This window comes from Coturnix japonica, chromosome 18 (genome assembly GCF_001577835.2).
Source record: "Coturnix japonica isolate 7356 chromosome 18, Coturnix japonica 2.1, whole genome shotgun sequence".
In the NCBI taxonomy this organism is placed as follows: Eukaryota; Metazoa; Chordata; class Aves; order Galliformes; family Phasianidae; genus Coturnix; species Coturnix japonica.
Window position 1 is genome coordinate 2,746,964 of NC_029533.1, and position 21,629 is coordinate 2,768,592.

Consider the following 21,629-nt stretch of genomic DNA (forward strand, 5'->3'; position numbering starts at 1 on the left):
TCATGTTCTTGCTCTCTTCAGTTTCTTGTCATGCTGGTGTTCTATTTGAACTCTGAAGTTGTTTGTTGCAGTGGAACTCCTAATTTCTTAGTTTGTAACACTGGAAGCTCCATTCATACTGGCAGAGAGATTTTCTGTTTCCCCTGGGATGTCCAAAGGGATATTTATCCTTATTACAGAAAAGATTGGACCAATCCTCATAATAATTTGCATCAGCCACCATTAGAAAAAAACACAGAGAAAGCATTGCTGAAATTCCTCTTGGATTTCTGGTTTGTTTTTCTTACACTACCTCATTTAAATCTTAATCATTTTTAGCAGGACGTGTGTGACCAACCAAGGTGTTTATGTTGAGTGACCCATGAAACTTTCAAAGGTATATGTCTCTAGAGCTTCTTAGTAGATCTTTCCCAGCTGGTGTTAAAACAGTGTTTGATTTTTAGGATAGCCAAGACTGCTGTTCTCAAATTTGAAATTACACTGTTAAATACAATTCTACCATATGTTTCTTCTGCTGATTTTCAGCTTTTTGGCAGCTAATATCGGTAGATAGTCCGATTGTTAGGTTCTGTTAGATAGTTGTGTTTTATTCCTAATTGTAATTACAGAGTAAGAACTTTCTTGCTGTTGTGTTTCTATGATGCCATTCCTATTTATTAATGGTATTATGCTAAGTGCCAGATGGTGCTTATTTGCTCTTAGTGGTGTAGATGTTTCTGCAGGACAGGATAAGACTGACATATTAAACAAGAATGTAAAACTTTTGCATGTGTGCAAATCTGCCTTTGTCTTACTTTGGCCATTGTTAGCTGAATTTAACAGCTTCACACAGCATGACAGGAGAGATGGCCTCTTACTACAGAAATTCTTTTGTCAGTTTGAGGATAGTTAAAATAATCTAATAATATGAATGTGTAGATACACAAGGCTTGGGCAAGTAGCCACTGAAAGGTGTTTACCTGCGCTAGAATTTAGGGGCTTCACTGTAGGAGTGCATTCACTGGAGATGCAGCAGGGATCTGAAATGAGTTTTGTCCCACATCAGAAATACTTTCTGATAGTGAGGCCTTGTGTAGTATGGGCTGTTTGCCTACGCATCTCTGATCCAGATGAGCTGAGTGTGGGCACCAGTCCCTGCTCTTTATTGCTGGTTTCTAATTGGAGCATACATAGCCTGAGACTGGTTCACCGTGACCTCCACAAGCAAGATCTTAAATTATTCACAACCTTCTTTTTTATCATTGAGTTCTTGGGACTTTTAAAATATTTTAAGATGCTGCTTTGATAGAATGACTGATCGAATAATAACTAATTCAAAACAGTAACAAGGCATGCGAAGTTCAAGCGGAACTTAAAGTTAGGAATAAATGTCAGGAGTGATGCATATTTAGAAGGCAATTTCAGAGATATGATGTGACCTCCAGGCTACCTGCACTGTGAGAGTTGTGGGTACGGAGAAAGAAATCCCAAGTAAAAGGAAGTGTTAATCAGGTTGTTGGCTGGGAGGCAGTGAGAGAACCTACAAAACCAAATCCCACATATAAACCTATCAACAAGTAATTAGGGAGGCTGAAACAAGAGAATGTGGGTAGGAGAGAAGACTTTGTAGTGCTCTCAGTTCTGTTTTTTCTCAGGCTTTTACAAATTAATGGGCCCTTAATTTTTATTTCTGTGTATGCTCAGAGTTTGTCGATGTCCTCCCAGTTTTTTCTTCACTGCTGAAGTCCAAACTGTTCTAACAGGACACTGGGCTCTTGACATGCAGTAGGTCCTTTTCGTTATCAAAAATGCACGTGCATATAAAACTTTTGTCAAAGTACTTCTCTATTTTGCCCAGAAAGTATATATCATTATGAAACAGTATTTATGGGATTAAAAATCTGAAACAGCATGCAGAACATTAACATTAGGCCATTTTATAAAATAAAACTTTGATAATAGTTTCATTTCCCTCCCTGCGCAATGTACTCTTTGTTCTTTTCTACTAGTAGCTAAATGTACTTTTCTAGTATAATTAACTGATTTCTACTTTGCTGTTGTTGTTCTCATATTCGTGATTCTGAAGTGATACAGAATACAAATCAAGTAGTTCTGGGACACTGGAATGCATTCAGTACTTTGATACTCCCCAAAGACTTGTGTTATGATGGAAGACATGAGGGAGGGATTTAGGGTAACGTTAGCTTTGATTTCCTAAAGAAAACATTCTACTATTGCAGTTGTTAATCAAATACTCATAATGTGGTCTGAGATCTAATCTTTCTCTTTTTCTCTTCACCTCCTCAAAATGTTAAAAGCCTATGGCAGTGGTCAGCATGACAAACACAAAAGACATTGTTTATTTTGTAGTAGATACAGCAAACCTGCATGAAGATCTAGTATTTCTCCTGTGGATCTTCTGTTAGTAGATTAGCATGGCTAAACTACAAACCCAAAACTGATCATCTTACCTGGCATTCTGTGCATGTTCATGGAATTATAGAATCACTAAGGTTGGAAAAGACCTGTGAGATCATCCAGTCCAACCATCCACCCATCACCAATGGTTCTCACTATGCCATGACCCTTTAACAGTGTCTGAATGTTCCTTGAACCCCTCCAGGGGCAGTGACTGTACCATCTCCCTGGGCAGCTCATCCCAGCACCCAACCACTCTTTCAGAAAAGTAGTGTTTCCTAATGTAACATTCAGAAGATGCTTGAAGTTTCTATCTTCATCCACTTTTAAACTGCATTTACGTTGATTAGAAAAGGAAAATCAGTGAGCATTAGCAGGTAAGATAGGTTAAGGTTTTGGATAAATAAGCACTCAAAAATATATGTAGCAGTATATACTTCTGTAGAGCAGGCAATCCTTGTTAGCAGAGCTGAAGGTATTCCTTGGATATTGCAACTTTTCCAGGCTTTCATAGGACTAGCATGGTTTTCTTCATACTGCATATGATTTTGGGTATATAAGATATTAAAATAAGTTACAGACATAGCTGATGTTTTTATGGATGGGAAATGAATAATATAACTACTTTCAAGTCATCTGAGCACTGAAGATTTGTAAGCCTGTCTGTGAGGGGAACTGTTCTGTCCTGGAACTGTTTCCAAATCCGAAAGGCCTTTTCCATCTTCACTTTGCAACTGTACTAACTGTCATGTCCGAATGTTGAATGGGAAGGTCATTCTAAAGTTATAACATCAACATTGGTCAGTGCTGCTTCTCTAGTGGATTCCTTGTTTGTTTTAATCACAGAATACTCTGAATACAACTTCAAGCAGGTTTCTCTCTTCCATGGTGTAAGCTCAGCATAAATAGCAAGGGAAGAACACAACCTGGTGGTATAGAGTGCTCCATTTTACTAAGTGGAGTAATTATTCCATTGTAAATACTTCTTAAATACTGGAAACTTTCAAAGAATTAGGGACTTGTTAAGGCACGGATGTTACAAAGACTATTTTTAGCTACTTACAGTCAGGAAAAAAGATGTGAGACATTAAAATCGTACAGGCTATTCACTTTGCATGCCTCCATTCTGTAGATTTCAGAAGAAGGATAATTTATTGTCATTAGTAAATAAGAGACTAGAAGAATGGCATTTGCTATTGCATTTTACTGTGAGCGTTCAACTAAGATAAAGAGATATTCAGAATACTGTCAGCTTACCCAACCTAATGAGACTGGTGTAGGCTAGCTCACATAAAGCAAGAACACAATTCAATACAAATTTATTAGACTATAAAGCCATAGTTAATATATTGCCTTTGGAAGCAAGCACTTCCAGGTGTTACTGTTTAGCCCATACAGTTAGGATTCTGTCCTACTTTAAACGCAAGATCTTTTTTATTATTATTTAAATCAATCCTGTACCGGAATTCCTGTGTGTATGTCAAACATTCAGTGTGGAGTTACAGCATGTTTTATTTCTCATCTTTAATATCTTTTGCCCTGCCAGATCTTGGCTTCTTTAGAGAAGGGATTTTTCAGCTAATATTGAAGCATGCAATGATTAGGTGATACAGTCAATTATTTATATAAGCATAGAAAAGGGTAAAAAAAAAGTTCAATTTAATATAAATTAACTAAATGTAATCTGTACCAGATTGGCTGTTTAGGCTCTCTAAAGTTTAGTAAAATTTGTTGTAATTCTTTTTTTGATTAAAAAAGCTTATTTGCCTGAAACTTTCCTGAAGTAGGACAAGTCCTTCAGTCTCACAACACACACACACCTGACTGGTTGTAAACCCAGTAATGTGCAGTAGTGGAGTACTGGTACAATTGCTATTAAATTAGTGTGCTGGTATGTTAACATCAGAAGTGATGAGTCTTTAGTCTATCATCTCATACAGGTCTTAAAATGGTTGAGTCCCTGGTTTTTGTTTTGCTCTGTTGTTTTGGCTTCTGGTATGTTAATGAATGACTCAGGGTATTGGAAAGCTTCATTGATCATCGCACAGGAGACTGTTTCTAATCCTTGAACTGCATTATTATAGTTTTTGTGAATATCATAGCACAAGTAGAATTAAATGTGGATTTTATTTGGGGGAATTGGCTTCTTGCATTGGAAAGCAATTTGGGCTCTTGATTAAATATGAGAACCTCACTGTACTCTACAGAACAGAATGTGATAAGGTTATTTCACCATCTGCATGTATTCTCTTGGCACATTGCTGGTAGATTTTGATTTGCTGATTTGGAAAATAGAACTTTTCAGTGAAGAGTTACTGTAAACACATAAATGCCTTTCTCTGTACTGGAGCTTAGACTTCTTACCGAATGCTGACATGATCTGAAGTGAACATCAGTGGGAACCAGAATCACATGTGCTGTTGACAGCTTTGAAACAAAACAAATGAAACCCACTTTATCAACTCGATATTCTTTAGATTTATTTATTTATTTATTTTTGTCCAGAGGATCTCTCTAATTGTTGAATGGAATTTGATAGCTGAGCAGTTGGCAAGAACAAACCAGAGTAAATCAGTTTCAAATACTTGCTATTTGATCCTTGGAATAAAACCAGATGACAATAAAAGTTCTAAATAATTTAATAAATGTAGTGCTGAAATAGCAGCCTGTGTGACCTTGCAAAGCACCGTGATGAAGGGGGATTCCAGTCTGATTGTGACAACACCATGTTCTTCAGGAATCCTAAACCTGAATAGATTTATACCTTCATCTAAAAGCTCTGTAGTTATCAGAATCCTGGCTTCGTTAAATTCTTTCACGTATTCCTCACAGCATACATTGTGCAGTAAGTTAACCACTGTTATCATGAGTTCGTTTACCAACAGAGCCATGTGTGAGGTTTTTAGAGTTCTAATTTCTTACTAATATACTGGATTAATTCTAAAAATCAACAGGGGCTACAGAAATTAACCCCCCCAAAGTGGTCTCTTATTAGTGACAGCTCTGTCTGGCTGCCCATGAGGTCAGATAAGTGCCAATGCTATTACAAGGGAAAGCGAAGCAGAGTTCCCTATCAGTTTAATGATCACCTTTGGTTTATCTTATGAATAAAAACCTTCATGTGACCTGTGGTGGTACAGCCACCTCATCATCAGTCTGAGTTCTCTCAGTAAGATTACAAACACTGTGGTCTCTCTCTTGAGATGGACAGTGAAGCCTAGATTTTGGGAAGACTTTTGGGTGTTAGTGGCATGTGTTTCAGATTGGTTCTGTTGAGTTTCACTTCAGTAAATACCTCAATGGAACACAGACAAAGATATTGTGCCTGTGTGCACTTTGCATGTGAGCATGACTAATTACGCTGAGCCACCTCCTTAAGATTAAGCACAGTTATGTTCTCTGATGATCCTGGCTGTGCTGAGGAAATGGCATTCTAGTCCCTCCAAACACATTTTGTGTGTTCCAATAGGCTTAAGGCTTTCTTTGAAGATTTTCTTTCATTCAGAAATGAGATTCAATGCAGTGCATTCTGGCCTAGCATTTCTCCCTACTGTTGTTTTCTTTTAGGATTACTGTTTGGTCATTGTTCAGTTTGGGCCATACTCAATTGCCCTTGTAATTAGTGTGGAGCTAATAACCCTGCACTGACTAATCATGTCTGCTCTGATTTTCTGGGATTGTTTTGACTCATTCAGCTCCGACTGGCTTTTGTGGGGTGTTTTTGACATTTAGCATGTCTGCAGACAGTATATTTTAATTATGATCAAGCTGTTAGTGTCATAGCCATTGAGTATTATTCTGACTAAACGTGGGTTCCTATAATGTGAGAATCCTTAATCAAATGGGCCACCCTAGGATCTCTTCCCGGACAGTGAAGTTGTACCATTGTGTTGTGGGGTAAGAATGTGGCATGTTTCATTTTAAAGGGGATGCCTGCATTTGGTCAGGTGATTTGTGCCATAGGAAAAGTGGGAAGAGATTACCCATTGACTTTTATTAGGCTTCTCCAATTTTCTTGAAGACTTGATTTAAGTGTCTGCATAGAACTGCATGTGTAAGATTTGAATTTATGTTCAGGTATATTAGAGGAAGTAGAAACTGCCAGATACAAACAGAGTTTGAGGAACTCCATCCCAGGCTGAAGTCAGGAGGAGTACCTTTAAAATGTAAAGGCTTAAATGCATGTGACAAAACTTAAATTCATGCACTGCTGCTTAAAACTTTACATAGGAATATTCACATTGCCACTATGACAGACTAAGAAATCATCTGCTCATGAGGTCAGTGTTTTGAAGACTGTCAGTAATCATTCTTCTGCCTTTGTAAATGATGCTGTGCTTCTTACTTCCTGCATAGTTCTTGGAAGCAGGCATAGTATCCTGCCTTAACTTTGCACTGTACTGTTTGACAAGTTCAGTCTTGTTTGGCCAGATATTTCATGTTGTATTAAAAGAAAGAATCAGTTTACCTTCTGTAAATCCACATTCTGTTTTATTTCATAGTTGTGTTTACAACAAGTTTGTTTAAAGCAGCAAAGACTGATTTGTATAGTTCTTGGCTGTCACTGTTTGAGAGGATGAAATTAATAACCACTCCCTTTTGAGTCCCTAAAGCATTTTCTATCCAACAACCTTTTAAGGTAAGTAGCAAATCTGTAGTGCCTGGTAGTGTTTAAAATACTTGCTCAATCTTGATTAAGCTTCAGAAGTGTTTGATAAAAAGAACAGGTCAGTGAAATTTCTTAATATATGCATAAAGAATATAAAACAGGAAATCAACCTACAGTTCCAGAGTGTAAGAAATTAAACTTTTTAAGGTTATTCTCAATTTATTTCCTTCAGTATCAGCAGTGGGATATTTAATAGAACTGTCACTCCCAGTGCATTTCTCAAGAACTGAAATACAGTTCAAAGTACTCTCAATTTTACTATGAGTTGCAACATATGCAGTGTAAAGAAATACAAAGCAGGAAGTTGGATTCTTTTGACTGTGATATTGGTATAAGCTGCATCTTAGGCACAAAGCATGTGCTAGATTTTAAGCACTTGAATTAGTTCTTATACTTAATCTTCAGCAATTGTGTAACATAAAGTATTTGCAGAAATATTGATGGATGTGTAAACTTTGCTTTGATCTCCAACAGATTTTGACACTCCTTTACTTATGATTATTTTCCCCCCCACGTTTTTTGTAGGTGTTTACCTCCCATGGGCCTACAGTCATCATGCCAACCTGGTTCTGTTCTCGAGAATGGTTTTATCATGTAGGAAAATTTGATGAGGGTGGAAAGGTGAGCGATACTCTCATTCAGATTCATGTGGACCTATTCCATGTTTCAAACCTTATTAGTTTTGGTTCCAGTGGTTTTAGTGAGGTTTTGGAAAGTATTCCTTTAATAGTGCATTAAAGAGATTTGCTAAAGCTATTTCCTATTTTAGTATTTAAACTACAAATAGTTCTTATTCTTTCTGCATCATCTAAATGGTGCTGTGCATTGTGTGTATACATACATATACATACACTATGTGTGTATGAGGATATACAAATATTGCTCTCTGTTCTGCCAGTTAAAATGTAAGGTAAGCCCTGGCAGACAGACAGGTGTTTAGAATGGTGAAAAGATTTGCCCAGTTATGTGGAGTGGTGGAACTAGTGCCTGTTCCCCAGTACCATCTACGTTCACTGACCCTTTGTTTCATTTTTAGTATCATTCTTTATAACTGTATTTTAATTCCCTGAAGAATGTTTGATGTAACTTCTTGAGCATTCTTAGTAAACTCAAAAAGAAAGCAAGCTGCAACACAGTAAGAACAGTAGAACCCCAAGCCTAATGATAAAGTTTGAGAGGTTAAGTTAAACATGCCATTATTCTGTTTGTTTTGCCTTTATATTTGGTTTTCTTTCTTTGTTTGGTTTTCTTTTGTGTTTTTATGCCATTTTAGCATTTTTATTTAGCTTTATATATATAGTAGTGTATGTGCTGCTGGTTACTCAGATGTAATATGTTGACACTCTTAGTCCTAATGAATCTTCAGCAGCAGTGTAGTCCTAAAAATTATCATTGACAAGTTCAACCTTTTTTCCTTATTGTGACCTGTCTGACATGTCAAAATTAACCCTGTCTAGTATGGAAGATATTCAACAAATTACTAATAAGAAGTGCAACTGGTCATAAACAATGAGGTCAGAGGATACAAAATCATTTATTAGTGCTTAGTACCGTAAGTATTTAGAGTTGATTTGACTCTTTTTCCATTTGAAAAGAATTCAAGGCAATGAGTTTCTGTTTATAGACCTGTTATGAACTGGTGCTTTTATAAACTAGTGATGAGTACTCTTAATGATCTTACCTGTATGGCTGTATGTTCTGAGTTGACCCACCATCTCATTGTGTTTACTTGATCTCTTCCATCTCCTTTTTTGAGTTACTATTTGAGTGTGACCTCTAAGTGTCATATTGCTGCAAATAAACAGAAAGAGGCCAACAAATGTCCACGTTTCAGCCTTCTCCATCTGCTAAACTATTTGCATGCCAAAAAGCTGCATTTCTCATTTGGATTTAAATCCAAACACCTGTTCTTCATGTTTCAGTGCTTACTACAAATGGAATATAATTCTTCCATGGAGGAAATTGTGATTTGATGTTTATGTTAATAGTATGGGTAGACTGACAGAATATAAATATATAAACTGTATGTAATCTTAAAAAATTAATCTGACATTATCTGGGTAAGAGTCTGAGAAAGCACAGATGCTGATGTTTTTTCTTGCTATAGTTTAGGCTGAACAGAGATCAGTATTTGATCTGAAAAAGAATGAAAGTGATGGAGCCAATGATAAATGAGTCTGTGAAAACTATTTGAAAAGTCATTCCATTCCCCATGCCTAATAACATTTTTTGGTTCGCCTATCATTAAATACCATTTAGAATTTATCCCTTCCCATCGTCTTTAACCAGATTTAGCTGAATTTATTTGGTTGAAAGAATTTCTTCTAACCTGCTACTTTGCAAACAATTAAGTGAATTTAACATTAGGGGCTTTGGGTCTTATAACTAAGGAAAATGATTTAAAGCCATGATTTGGGATAGGAGCCGAAAGATGGTATGACAGTTTTTCAGAGAGAGACTTGAGAGCATTCTGGATAATCCTGAAGGGAAGGTATTCAGAGCTATTTAACATAGCTTGAGATTAGTCTGCTTGCATACTTCTGGCCACTGTTCTAATGGAAGCTAAACTAAGGAATGTTTTCAGCCATGGTAATTTCTCTTTGAGATACATAATTTCAGTGAGAAGTTCCATACAAAATAAAAATGCTATTGTAATTTAATACAGAAATTGCCTTCATGAAAGTCCTGAGAGAGACTTTTTTTTTCCACTTTCACATTTAAAATAGAGAATGGCTACAGTTTCTTAGTCTTCACTTCCAACAGCTCAGTAGTTCTTCCTGTTGTCAGTACTCTTTGAACAGCAGATACTGCTAAATGTTGGCACCTGGCAGAAGGGCATTTGATTCTGAGGGAGGAGGATTTCCCTTGCCAGAGCCATTTTCCGAGTTCACCTTCACACCACCACCCTCCTCTATGTGTTCTTTCCATAAGTCCAACATTTCACTCAAGAAAAGTAAGTACTTCAGTTTTCACTCGACAGCTCTGCTTTGGTGCTGTAGAACTCTGAGTTTTGGGTTCCTTTTTTTGCTTAACCCTATGTGTTCTAATAGGCACCACTCGACCTGTTTTCTAGGCAGCTCTACTGTAACAGTAACGTGATGGTTTTTCTTCTTTAACTAATGTCCCAAAGTTTGTAGTAGGAAAGAAGCTAATTAATAATAGTGAAACAAACTCTCACCAAGATCCCATAAGAAACAGGTTAGCGTGGAATCAAGAATTGCTTTCTTTGTGATATATTCCATGTAGCAACTTTAGCCTAAATACAAGTCCTTCACTTGCTTATAAGCAACATGTTAAAGTGAACTGTTAATCTGAATGTGGCCAGTGTTGGTGGTTAAAACAGAGCAGGTGCAAACTGCTTTTATCCCTAGGAGTCTTAATCAGCAGCTGATAGACACTGGCTGGAGTGAGGCAGGCTGCTGAGGCCATCCCTTAGTGCAACATGGCACGTATGGTTGGATTTTGCCTATGATGTAGAAAATTCCATTTGTAGTCTGGTAACATATAAACTGTGCAATATAATTATATATTAATGCTGAAGACTCTTTATGTGGTGAGTTGTTGGTGATACCCTAGATTGATATTTTTAGCTATTCCAAAAATATGCTAAAATATCCCTTCAGCACTTAGACAGCCTTTTCTTTGAAAGCTACATTGTTTGACAAAGATTCCTGGTGTTTAAAATGCCATCTGGATCCAATAATGTCTCTGAATTGGAAAGAAACTCTTGTATTGCACCAAACTTGACATGCTCAGGAGCTGTAGGAAGTCCCATCCCTGCAGGATCTCTAACACAGTCAACATCTTTCCTCCCCTGAAAGATGTGCATCAGTGCTGCTCCTTTGTAATTCGAGAGGCCACTGCTGAGCAATACAAGGCACCTGCTTGTTCCTGGCAGTGAGTGTACTTTATTTCATAGTGTTTCTGCTAGTTAAAGAAAAAGAGCTCTCCAGAACCAGACAGCCTTAGGAAAGATCCTTTTGCTTCTGACTTTACTATCTAAATTGTAGATTATATAAAGTTCTCTAAAAGTTTTTTTCTGTATCTAAACTCTTAAGCTAGAAATTAAACAAGTATTCACAAAAGACAATCATGAGCTTTTACTGATAAGCTACCCTTACCAAGCAATCAGACCAGAACCGATTTGATCTGTGTATCTGGGAGTGTGGTCCAATTCAGTGCCTTACATCAGTCTATGCTATGGTGAAGTCTGGAGCTGTGAAGTACAAAGCTTGATTTAGTTATGATTTCTCCCAAGGTGCATGTGTTCAACTGAGTGTTTTGGATTTGTTTTCTGGGTTTAAAGCCATTCTGTCTTATCCCCTCTACTCCCATGTGACTGCTTAGTCCAGACCATGTCTGACATGAGCGCTCAGTGTGGTGGGTATGAAAAACAGACACTGAACTGTGTTACTGTTGTAACTGGAAGACCAGAAGAAACCACATAGGCATTTTGTGTCCAGAGCTTTAATTTGGAGAATCTCATTTTCTTAATTATGGAAGAAATTCAGAAGCTGTGGTAATGGGGAACAATTCAATTCCTTTTTTTTCCCCTTGGTTTTTCTTTGAGTGTGTGTGTTGAAATAGAATGTCTACAATTGAGGTTTTTGCCCCCTTATTATTCCTACAGAAGCAGATCTATTTCTGTCTTTATTTTTCCTCCTCCATAGTAGTTATTGCTTTGTTGTGTTACCTTTCAGCTTTCTACTGATTCTGCACTTGGTAAAATGTTTCTATCAGAGGTTTTTAGCATGATAAAGTTATGGGAGTGTTTAAAGACTCGATTGGAGAAAAGAAAAAAATTTGTATTTAAGCATAGAAAAATTGATGTAGCCAAATCCCAAATATTCAAGAAGTTGCTCCACTGCAAAATGTAGATAGATGCTTTTCCACTTACACTGCAGGGCTGTATCACTAAAGGTGGGTTTATGCTTTGGTACATGAGACGTATTTGAATACTGTGTGCCATACGATCTTCTGACACACTGTGTCTGGTGTGAAGATGTTCTGATTTTAGATGGAAAATGCTGTGTATGATTATGACATTTCTGTTCTTTCTGGGAGCCTGAGGGCTGCACAGTTCTAGGAGGATTTTTCCCTGCAGTTTCAGCACTGTTGCTTGCAGTTCCCATATGAAGAACATGACATGGCAATAAGTTGCAAGAAAAAATGTTTTACTTTCAAGTACTTAATTCCAACCATTTTTATTTTCACTGAAAGTTCACATCTGTTATTATGGAGTCTGATTCACCTTTCCTAAGTAGAGACCAATATTTGGCAACCAAAGAAAGAACTTTAATTCTATTAAAATGGAAGTCAGTGTTCCCTTGCAGTAAGTTACCTGGTTGGTTGGCACTTTGGGCTTTGTGAATTGTGAAGCAGCTGGGTTCTCTCTTTTTGGGACTGATCTGCTTCAAGCTTTTTCCTGTCAAAATGATATCATGTATATTTTTCTATTTATGTTCTTGTGGTCACCTGGTGGTATGAAATAACTCTTCTCTTTCAGGGTGTTCCAGAAGATTTGTTGTTTTTTTATAAACATCTCCAAAAGGGTGGTGAAGTCCTTCGAGTGAACCATTGCCTTCTGCTGTACCGTTACCATCCACAGGCTGCAACTCATTCCGTCCTCGAGTAAGTTGAGATTTGTTTTGTAGAACTTAAGAATTAGCTTCATCCTGGATGATTATCAGTACAAATACTTTATTAAAATACAAACAACCAAACCAAGAAGCAGTCATGACTTAATATGCTGATTGTATGCTTTATTATGCTTTATTTGCTGATGGGAGGTTAGGTTTCCTATTTTTTGTTGTAACCTGTTCTTGAGGAATGTAATACAACATTGACATTGAAATTATGAGTAGAAATCTTTGATTCTGGTACTGGTGCCCATGGAGTGGAGGCATTGGACAAATATTCCAAGAAATAGTTCAGTCTTTGCAACTATTCTTGAAATAATTTCACAGTGGGTGCAGTCAGAGCAATCAGGAGTTTTAGTGACTGAATTGCAGCTGTGCTTTCTCCACTTCCAGTTCCCATCCACTCAGCTGAGGCAGTAACAAATCACATGAGCTCCTGTAAGTTGCCTGAACAACCCCTCTGCTTATTTCAAGTGTTTAAGTTTTTTGCCCTCAAAGCAATTGAGAATACTGAATATGATCATGTTTCCCATCTACTGAACATGGCAGTGAAGCCATAACTTTTACTTCGCAGATGATTGAAACAAAAAAAAAAATTATTAAAGATCCTAATGTAATGCAATTTTAAGTATTATTTTTCTTTTCATACTTTTACCATATGAACTATAATATAAGAAATATGTATTCTTTTTTTAAAGCTTAATTTCAAAGAGAACCATCATGGCTTTAAGGAAGCATACGGAAACTGTTGCAACACTAACAAAAATCGTCCTTAGGAAAGTGAAAAAAAACAGATCTTTGATCTGAGAACTTGCAGTACTTCTGAATACTTCGTCCACATTTTAAAGAACCTAAAACATCTAAATCAGATAATGAGGTTTGAAAAATACTTCTGAGGAGGTGTAGGAGTAATTTTATCTCAGGTGCTTTCTTGTAAGCTGTCTGCTGCTTTTACAGTGCTGTTCAACCCTTAAAGATGAACTGTCAATTCTATTAAGTGCTCACTTCTGATAGATGAAGTGTTCTTTCTGACCAGAAGTAATGCAAGCTGAGCCAAAGTCATAACAGAAGTGTTTCTTTCTCTTACTTCTTGACACTGAAACATTCGAGTTTTGTTATCCTTTGAGTCTCACAACTGAACAGCAGTGGTAATTAAGTGAACTGTTTTCTTACTGATGAATGTCACACACTCTCAGTCCTGTTCATGGCTTTGTAACACTGACTACTAAAACATACAACTAAAATGCATACAGAAGTATATCACAATATTATTACTGTAAATACTAAAACAGTGATTCCAAACAAGCAGAATATACTCTTTGGACTTTGTAAACAAACACAAGGTAATATTTTTTTTAATTGGCATTTAACATTGTTGGGTTTTTTCTTTTGTGTGCATAACCACTTTGGCAGCTCGTAACAAACTTTTCAGACATGCATCGTGGGATGCTGGGACTCTTGGAATTGCTTGCTTGTATCTGTGGGAAAGCATCTTATTCTTGGAAATGAGTTTGTTCTGAGTTTACTGCAAGCTGTTGCTTGAGATCTACAAGGTTGTGTGGCACAGGCACCCTGAATTACAACACACTGTGAGAATGTGGAAATACTGTAAGCTGTTTCAGATGTGCAGCTTGCATGTCCGAATTGACGCCTCGCTTGTCTCATTCTCAGAAGGCAGACTAGCCATCCATCCCACTGGCTTTTTGTTGGTAGCATTGTTAACAATATTTTGTGCAAGCTTACAAATAGGAACTTGTGTAACATCTCTTCATACTGGCACGCTCCCTTGTTTATTGCTTAAGTTGTAAAGGACTAGCCAGCATTTGTTTGTGAAGGCTACAGCGTGAGTTGTTGTGGGACTCACCACAAAGGTTTATCACTGAAATTGGGTTTGCCCTAATTTGCCCTTTTTTCACTTCCAATTTGTAATGTGTATTCAGCCTTTTCTTGAGGTCTTTTTCTTGTTGGGGTGTTTAACTTGGGCAGTTTTCTGACGCTTTGCTTTTTGTCATTGGCTGCTGCATTCTCAGCTTTAGCCTGAGATTGGATATGGGAGTGATAAGCCAGGACCCAGATTAGTATTTTGAGAGAAAAGTGATAATTATAGGGAAGTTGATACTTCTAATGGCTTATGTCTGGTTTCAGGCTTAAAAAGTTAAATGGTTGGGAGCTAGTTAATGGAGTTTGTTTATGCAAAGGTGCGTATACAGTCTTTCAGCAAAGACAGCGGGCACTCACATCCTATTGTGAACTGGCTTCAGTTTATACAAATGTCTTCCATTACCATTTAGGAGACAAATGCATAATCCCACAGATGTGCTAAAGTGTATATATAAACTATTTTGGCAAGCAAAATTTTGTTCTTCTAGTTTAGTGTGCGTAATGATAAACAGTGCCCTATAGGTCTTTCCCTATGATTAGGATCTTTCTGGAACAGATTTCTAAAGGTGGAAGTATCTGTGAAGTGGGAAGAAAAAAACTTATTTGCATTCTCCTGTACCCCAGAGGTGTCAAACTGAAATATTAAATGCTTCGTTTCTGTGACAGAATCTGAACCAAGTGCAGGCTGTATTTATTTCATTAGATGTATACAAAAATATAAACTCTCACCTTGTAATTTCATCTGAAGTATATGACAAAAACCTGCAGAATGTGGATGAATGATACAAGATTTGGGAAACTTCAGCCTACTACTGCAAAAAAATCCCACATATTGTATCTCTTGGATCCAGATCATATATATCTCACTTTACAGCTTGTATCCTAGGGGCGTGTGTATTTTGTGCTCTGTTGCACTGATCTGATAGAATATCAGAGTTGGCATCTTAGTGAGAAGTACTCGGTAAGTTTGGTGTGCAATAAACACATCATAAAATTCATAGATCTTTATCTTGCTAAAGGGGAGCAAAACAAGCTGTCTATTAAACAATGCACTTCATTGCAAGATAAAAGTCAGTATGGTAAAATATGAGCAATAAAACTGTACTCTTCGTTACACGGTGTTGCTCGTGAAGGCAGATACTTGGGGCAGGTAGTGAATCTTTGTAGCATTGGGGGTCAAGGGAAACTTAAGCAGAAAACAGGGTGAGTGGATTCCCACTGAGGCTTGGGATATTCTCTTTTATGCAGAAAACTTGAAGCATGCTTAAATAATGTATAGTAATTTCATATGCTGTGTGCTCAGAATGAGTATAATTTTGTAAAGGCTTATTCTGCAGAAATATCCTATATTACATAATCTATTAAAACCATCTGTTTTCAGGCTTTGGAAGCTTTCAGTGTCATCTAAGCAAGAGAACAGGCACTTAGTTTGAGCACGCCTTCAGTTGTTGTAGAGATACTTAAGGCTTGGTCTCACATCGCTGATGAGCATTGGAATGCCTGCTTAATTTCTTGCAAAAATACATGCATCCAGAAATAGGCAGGAGAGAATACTGCCATAATGTATTCCTGCACAACAGTAGTAAAGATGAGGTCAACTGCATTTTTATTGTTTATGTCTGCATTTGGCACTTCAATTAAACATAGAAACTAATGACCTCATTAGATTCTTGAAAAGCGAATGGCATTAACATTGATAGTCTCTGTCTTTCTTAATAAGCCTTTCATGAAAAATAGGCCACAATGCAAACCATGCCTCAGTTAATGATCTACGACCTGAAGATGAACTCAGACATTAATAGAACCTATTAACAGTGTAAATGTAATAACTCAGTGGTACGATATAGTCCAGCAATTAATAAGTTCACATGAAGTTCAACAGAACAACAACAACCAAAAAATCAGTTTATTCACCAGTATGGTCAAGGTTCAAATAAGATTCATTTCGGAGTTTCCTGTGGATTGCAAGGACTGTGAATTCCGCATGCAAAGCTAGCTGTAATAAAAAGCTAACTGCAAGGAGTCTGTTCTTCCAGCTCTCACTGTGATTAAACAGTTCTCTGTTCTTCCATCTCTGTATTATCTATCAGGTGAGATTCACCTCATATAAAATTCTATTATCTTGCCATGAATAAAAAAACACTGGCAGAGGCTGTTCATTTGAATAGCTGTTCTTCCTGTCTGCTGTTACCTGAGTAGCATGTGGGACCACGCGTACAGGGAAGGTCAGATTTATGGTGTTACTGTGGATGGTAATCAATGCTTACAATTTCAATACTGCTTTAGGATACTGGGTTTGTATTTTTACATTTCTCAAGTACTTGTACATCTGTCTTTGCTCTGTTGATTCACTTATGTAATCTCACTGGGGGGATGGAGGGAGAGGGAGTCAAACGTTATGGTGAGGTTTAACAGAGCTCAGACATTAAATCATATAGCTTTTATTGTCACATTATCTTTCATTTCAAAATAGGAACGGAGCAGATGTTTCTTGACTCCTGTATTCAGTGAGTAGGTCAGCACACACTTTAACAGAGCTCCATTGTTACATTACTAGGGTGGATGGGATGGTAATAATTGCAGGGGACTGAGGAGCACACTTCTCACCCACTGAATGAATACCCTCATTTCCCTCCTGCAGAATTTTGGCTCCTCTTCTTCTCCTAAGCTATGCAGCCTGGAAAGGATTGAGTGGGCATACCAAATGAGAATGGCTTTCTGAATTAAAAACTCGTATGTCTCTGCCAGTTGTGAATGAGAAGAAAATTAAAGAAATGAGAAGGCGAAATAAAAATGTATACTTCCAGCTTCTGTAATCAGAAGAACTTGCATCCCACCTTCTGGCTGAGGAAAACGCTGCTGATTGATACTAAAAGCTACTATTGAAGTGTTACCTTTAATCCTATCTGAGCTGGTAGGTGAAAGCAGCTTTCTTTTGGGATGGTGTGGAATAATGACAGCTTTTAGGCTTTGCTTATGGCTATGTGAATGTGCAATAACATGAAATCTGAAAGTAACTGTGAGAATCATCTGTGAGAAGTGGTTTGTACAACTTCTAGATCATTGCAGGCATTTTCTTTAGGTATGCTTTGCACGTTGCTACAGTTCCCGTCTGTTGCACCTGCACTGGCTCTTAAATGATGGGAAAATGGCATTCCCTTATCCCTCGAGGCAGGAATTTGAGTTATCTGTTCTGGAAATATCCAAAAATGTGGCAAATTAGGTGAAAATGTGGCAAATTAGGTGAACCAGAAACCAAAAGGGTATAACTGAAACTCTCCCTATTGACACACTGTGTACCTTTTGCTTTAAGACATGAGATGTTCATAATCTTTGTGAAAACCTGCTCTTTAAGTCTGTAGTTGCTCTAATTAGAGCTGAAATACAAATGCCTCCCCTTGACTCCATATCTATATGACCATCGGGGCTTGCACTCAGAAAGATTTTCAGGGTTATTACTCCAGATTGCTAAGTGTTGATCTGTCTCAACTTCTTCATTAAAAAGGATGCATGCAAAATGGGCAATCACCTTAAAAACTGAAACAAAAGCAAGCATTTTCAGTTTGGGATTATAGTAAATATTCTTCGATTATAGTTCATCATAAGAATGTTGCTTAGAGATGCTAGCAGAAATTCATAATTGCTGTATATATTGGCTTCACTTACACAATCCAAAATTCTCATTTAAGAAAAACATTTATTGGGGTTTGAATCAAGCTATCTAACAATATTGTTGTGTTCATACGAAGGTCCAGTTAATGTTGAGTTTCACATTCTTTTCTGAGTGCAGTTTGCTTACTTCCCACAGGTGTATTACTCAATGTAACACTCCTATATAAGATAAGGTCAGTAAGTCTGCTTCAGTCTGATGATTTTTTGAGTGCTCATTAGCTGGAATGTGATGAGATGCTGAGAGTCAGTGCACAGAAATATCTAATTTTAGGCTTTTCCTCAACAACTTTGCTGCTCTTACTGCTCAGCCTTTGAAAATACAGTGGTTAGTCTCTTCTTAAACATCACCACCTTGTCTATTTGGTTTGGTGTTTTTAGATGAATTGAGTTGTTTTTCCTAGCTTTTAGCCACCTAGAAGCGAGCAGACTGAAAGTCTTTCTGGATTCTTTCTGATCCTGCCTGTGTTACTGGTGACCCTATGAACTGCTGCCCTGACTAGCTGCTGCGTATCAGCTCAGTTTTTGGAAGGCTTGGCCCCCAACTAGAGGTTAACTGATAATTCTCCTTACACCTTGGAAGGCTGCCTGTTGTTTCCTCAGCTTTCTTGACTTTATTAAAACTCCAGAAGGAAAGAAGCTTGACTGTGCTACTCCACTCAGTAGAACGTATTCTGAACTACCTCTGGAAAGTAACACACTGTTATTCTTCTGAAATCACGTTTCAAAGTGAAATCAATTTTCAGACCTTTCCATTTACGTGTAAAACAGCAAATCTTCCTTGTTAGAAGCAAGCAGAAGCTCTAGAATTTCCAGTAACGTGATTCTGGAAAAATACTTGACCTTCATAGTTCTTTCCTTTAACTTTCCTTCTGGGAATATAATACACTGTAATGAACGTGGAAAAATGGAAGTGTCAGAGGATGCCAGCAGCAGCTAAAGCTTTGCAGCAGGAATGCAGCTTGTGGTTGCATTAGAAGAGATTTGCAATTAAATCCAAGATTTTTTTCCATTAGTTGAAGTGCTGGTGCACAGCTACGGTCTTTAAAACTTTATATGGAGTGGCTAATTCTTCGTGGGTACATTTATTTGTGTGAGAAGTTCTTTCCAAGTTATCGCACCACAATCAATGATGAAGTGCTAAGCAGCCTTATAAGGATTTGGCTGTGCTGGAAATCTCCTGCAGAAGCGAGGCAGGCTCTCAGGAGCTGGCTAATAGTCACAGAAAGGATCCAAATGCCTGCATGCAATGAGTGCTGTGAAGGAATGGCACAAGTGAAAACAAAATTCCTGTTGTTAAGATATTAGGAAAGCTTGCTAACAAACTTCTGGGATGAAATTATGTTACCTAGTAAAATTAGTAGCCTCAAATTTTATACTTGTATATATTTGTGCCTCAAAATTATGCTTTGTTAAAGTAATTTGGAACAATAAAATAGTACCTGGTGCAGCCTTTGTGGAAATTGATAATCCATAACAAGCAAAAACTGGAAATGTTTCATAAAATTAAGATGTAATGGCAGTTCATCGTAAACCTGTGTGTAATATATGTACGGTTTTGTAAGAGAATCGCAGTGGGTGCATATAGGACTGTGCGTAGTCAGAAGAGGTTTAGCAATAAAGAGAGCAGCCTGATTCATTGATGAGAATTGCTTACAACTGCATGGGTGTAGCAGCTCCTCTTCCTGACTGCCAGCCTGCACAGCTTGTATTCTTACTCTAAAGAAATGTGAATGGCTTTTGATTTCTACATGGCAAGTTGCTCCTATACACCAGAAATCAGACCTGGCCAGGTAGACAGCTGAGGATGAAACTTGCTGCAGCTGCCCTGTGATAACCTGTGAATTTTGAGTCATAAAATCTGTTAAAATTATAGAATATTTGTAACAGTTGTTCTCAGATGTATTGTGTTGTGGTTATAATCACATGGGAAAGCCTGTTTGAAGAAATGTTTTCAGCGAGGCTAAGGAAGTAGATGTCCTTCAGAACCTCTGATAGAATTAATTCTCAACTCGGCATCTTGTTCAAGTGATGTGGGTTACATTTGTCTGTCAAACCATAAATTAAGGAAATCAGTGCATCATATGTGGAACGCTGTTTATAAGTATCAAATAAGTTCCTAGTTAACGAATAGCATGTGAACTTTGAACGTTAAACAGATGTTCCTGCAAGCAGGTGGTTTCTGTATACCATTGTAAACTGTAGCTTTAAATATTACATTATATGGTGGGAATAGATTTATTTTTTATAATACATAAATGTCTGAAAGCGATAGGTGTGCAAAGAGGAAAAGATGTTACAGTTGTCAGACTGAATTACTTCATTCATTTAGGATGTACAGGCCGTGCACATAATCCTTGCCATGAAGTTGTCTTCTCTTGCTGAGTTTGTATGTAGAACCTTTTGAAGATCCCAGCCAGCCACCAGCATTTAAGGATGTTACATGTTCCCTTCTTACTCATTCCATAGCCACCTGGTTCATCGTTTGGTATTCATCTCTCTGTTGTTTACCTCAACCACTTGGCTTAAGTCACACTGTGAAATGTGTATCAAATCTGAAGACCTGAAGGTGTAATTTGACACAGACATGTGCCAGCTTGCTTATTTCTGACATATATTCTAAGGTATCTCAGAAACCGTAGCACTTTTTCTTCAAAAATAAAAGTGAAAATGAATTCCATTGCTCTTTATTTCTTAAAAAGGTCATCTTCAAAAGAAGGCATAGTTGGTTATTTGTATTGTTGCTGAATAATATTTTGAAGCTGCTATGACTTCTGGTCTTAATTTTTATCCAAGGGCTTCCACAGAGTTTCATTTTTTCTGCCAACTGTTAGATGTGACCCTGGGAAATTGCTACTGTTTTTGTACTGTGTGTGCGAATTGTTTCAGTCAGGTTTGTGTGTGTATATGTATATAGAAATAATGTTTTAAGGGGTCTAAATCAACCCTATCTCTAATTCTTTAGGGAAACCATCTGGAATCACCGAGTCAAGTTTCTTGAGGACAGAGTCCTGAGCTCCTGGGCATCGTTCACCATTTGGAATGCTGGCAAGCAAGGCAAGAAGCTCTACAGGAGTTTGTCACCAGCTAATCGGAAAAAGGTATGTCATTAAGGGTCAGTAAAACCTGTATGAAACCACTTTCTTCTTCCTACATACCACAGCAGCATTCTCATAAAAATATTACAATTATAAATTGGAAAAATTCTCAATGCTGTAATGAACTTCTACTTTCAAGATGCTCTATTACGTTACGTAAAGCGTATTGTGTGTTGTTCAACATAGGTACTCTTGTTCCTGCTTGCTGGTGACTAAGCATAGCAGTAGCATAGGCACTCTATTATTGCTTATGGTGCTGTTGTTTAATTAACCTTT

General features: G+C 37.4%; 1 protein-coding gene across 10 annotated transcripts in view; it reads left to right on the forward strand.

Moving 5' to 3' along the window:
* Window positions 1-21,629, forward strand: part of B3GNTL1 (UDP-GlcNAc:betaGal beta-1,3-N-acetylglucosaminyltransferase like 1) — a 98,382-nt gene that overhangs the window by 61,542 nt on the left and 15,211 nt on the right. For 7 of the 10 annotated variants that reach the window (XM_015879847.2, XM_015879846.2, XM_032448305.1 and 4 more), the window contains 3 exons: window positions 7,592-7,687; window positions 12,573-12,697; window positions 21,221-21,356. In XM_015879847.2, coding sequence (XP_015735333.1) covers window positions 7,592-7,687; window positions 12,573-12,697; window positions 21,221-21,356 — 357 coding nt within the window. Of the gene's footprint in view, window positions 1-5,094; window positions 5,243-7,591; window positions 7,688-12,572; window positions 12,698-21,220; window positions 21,371-21,629 lie in introns of those variants that run through there. The other 3 variants (XM_032448308.1, XM_015879848.2, XM_032448306.1) reach the window with 3 other exon arrangements.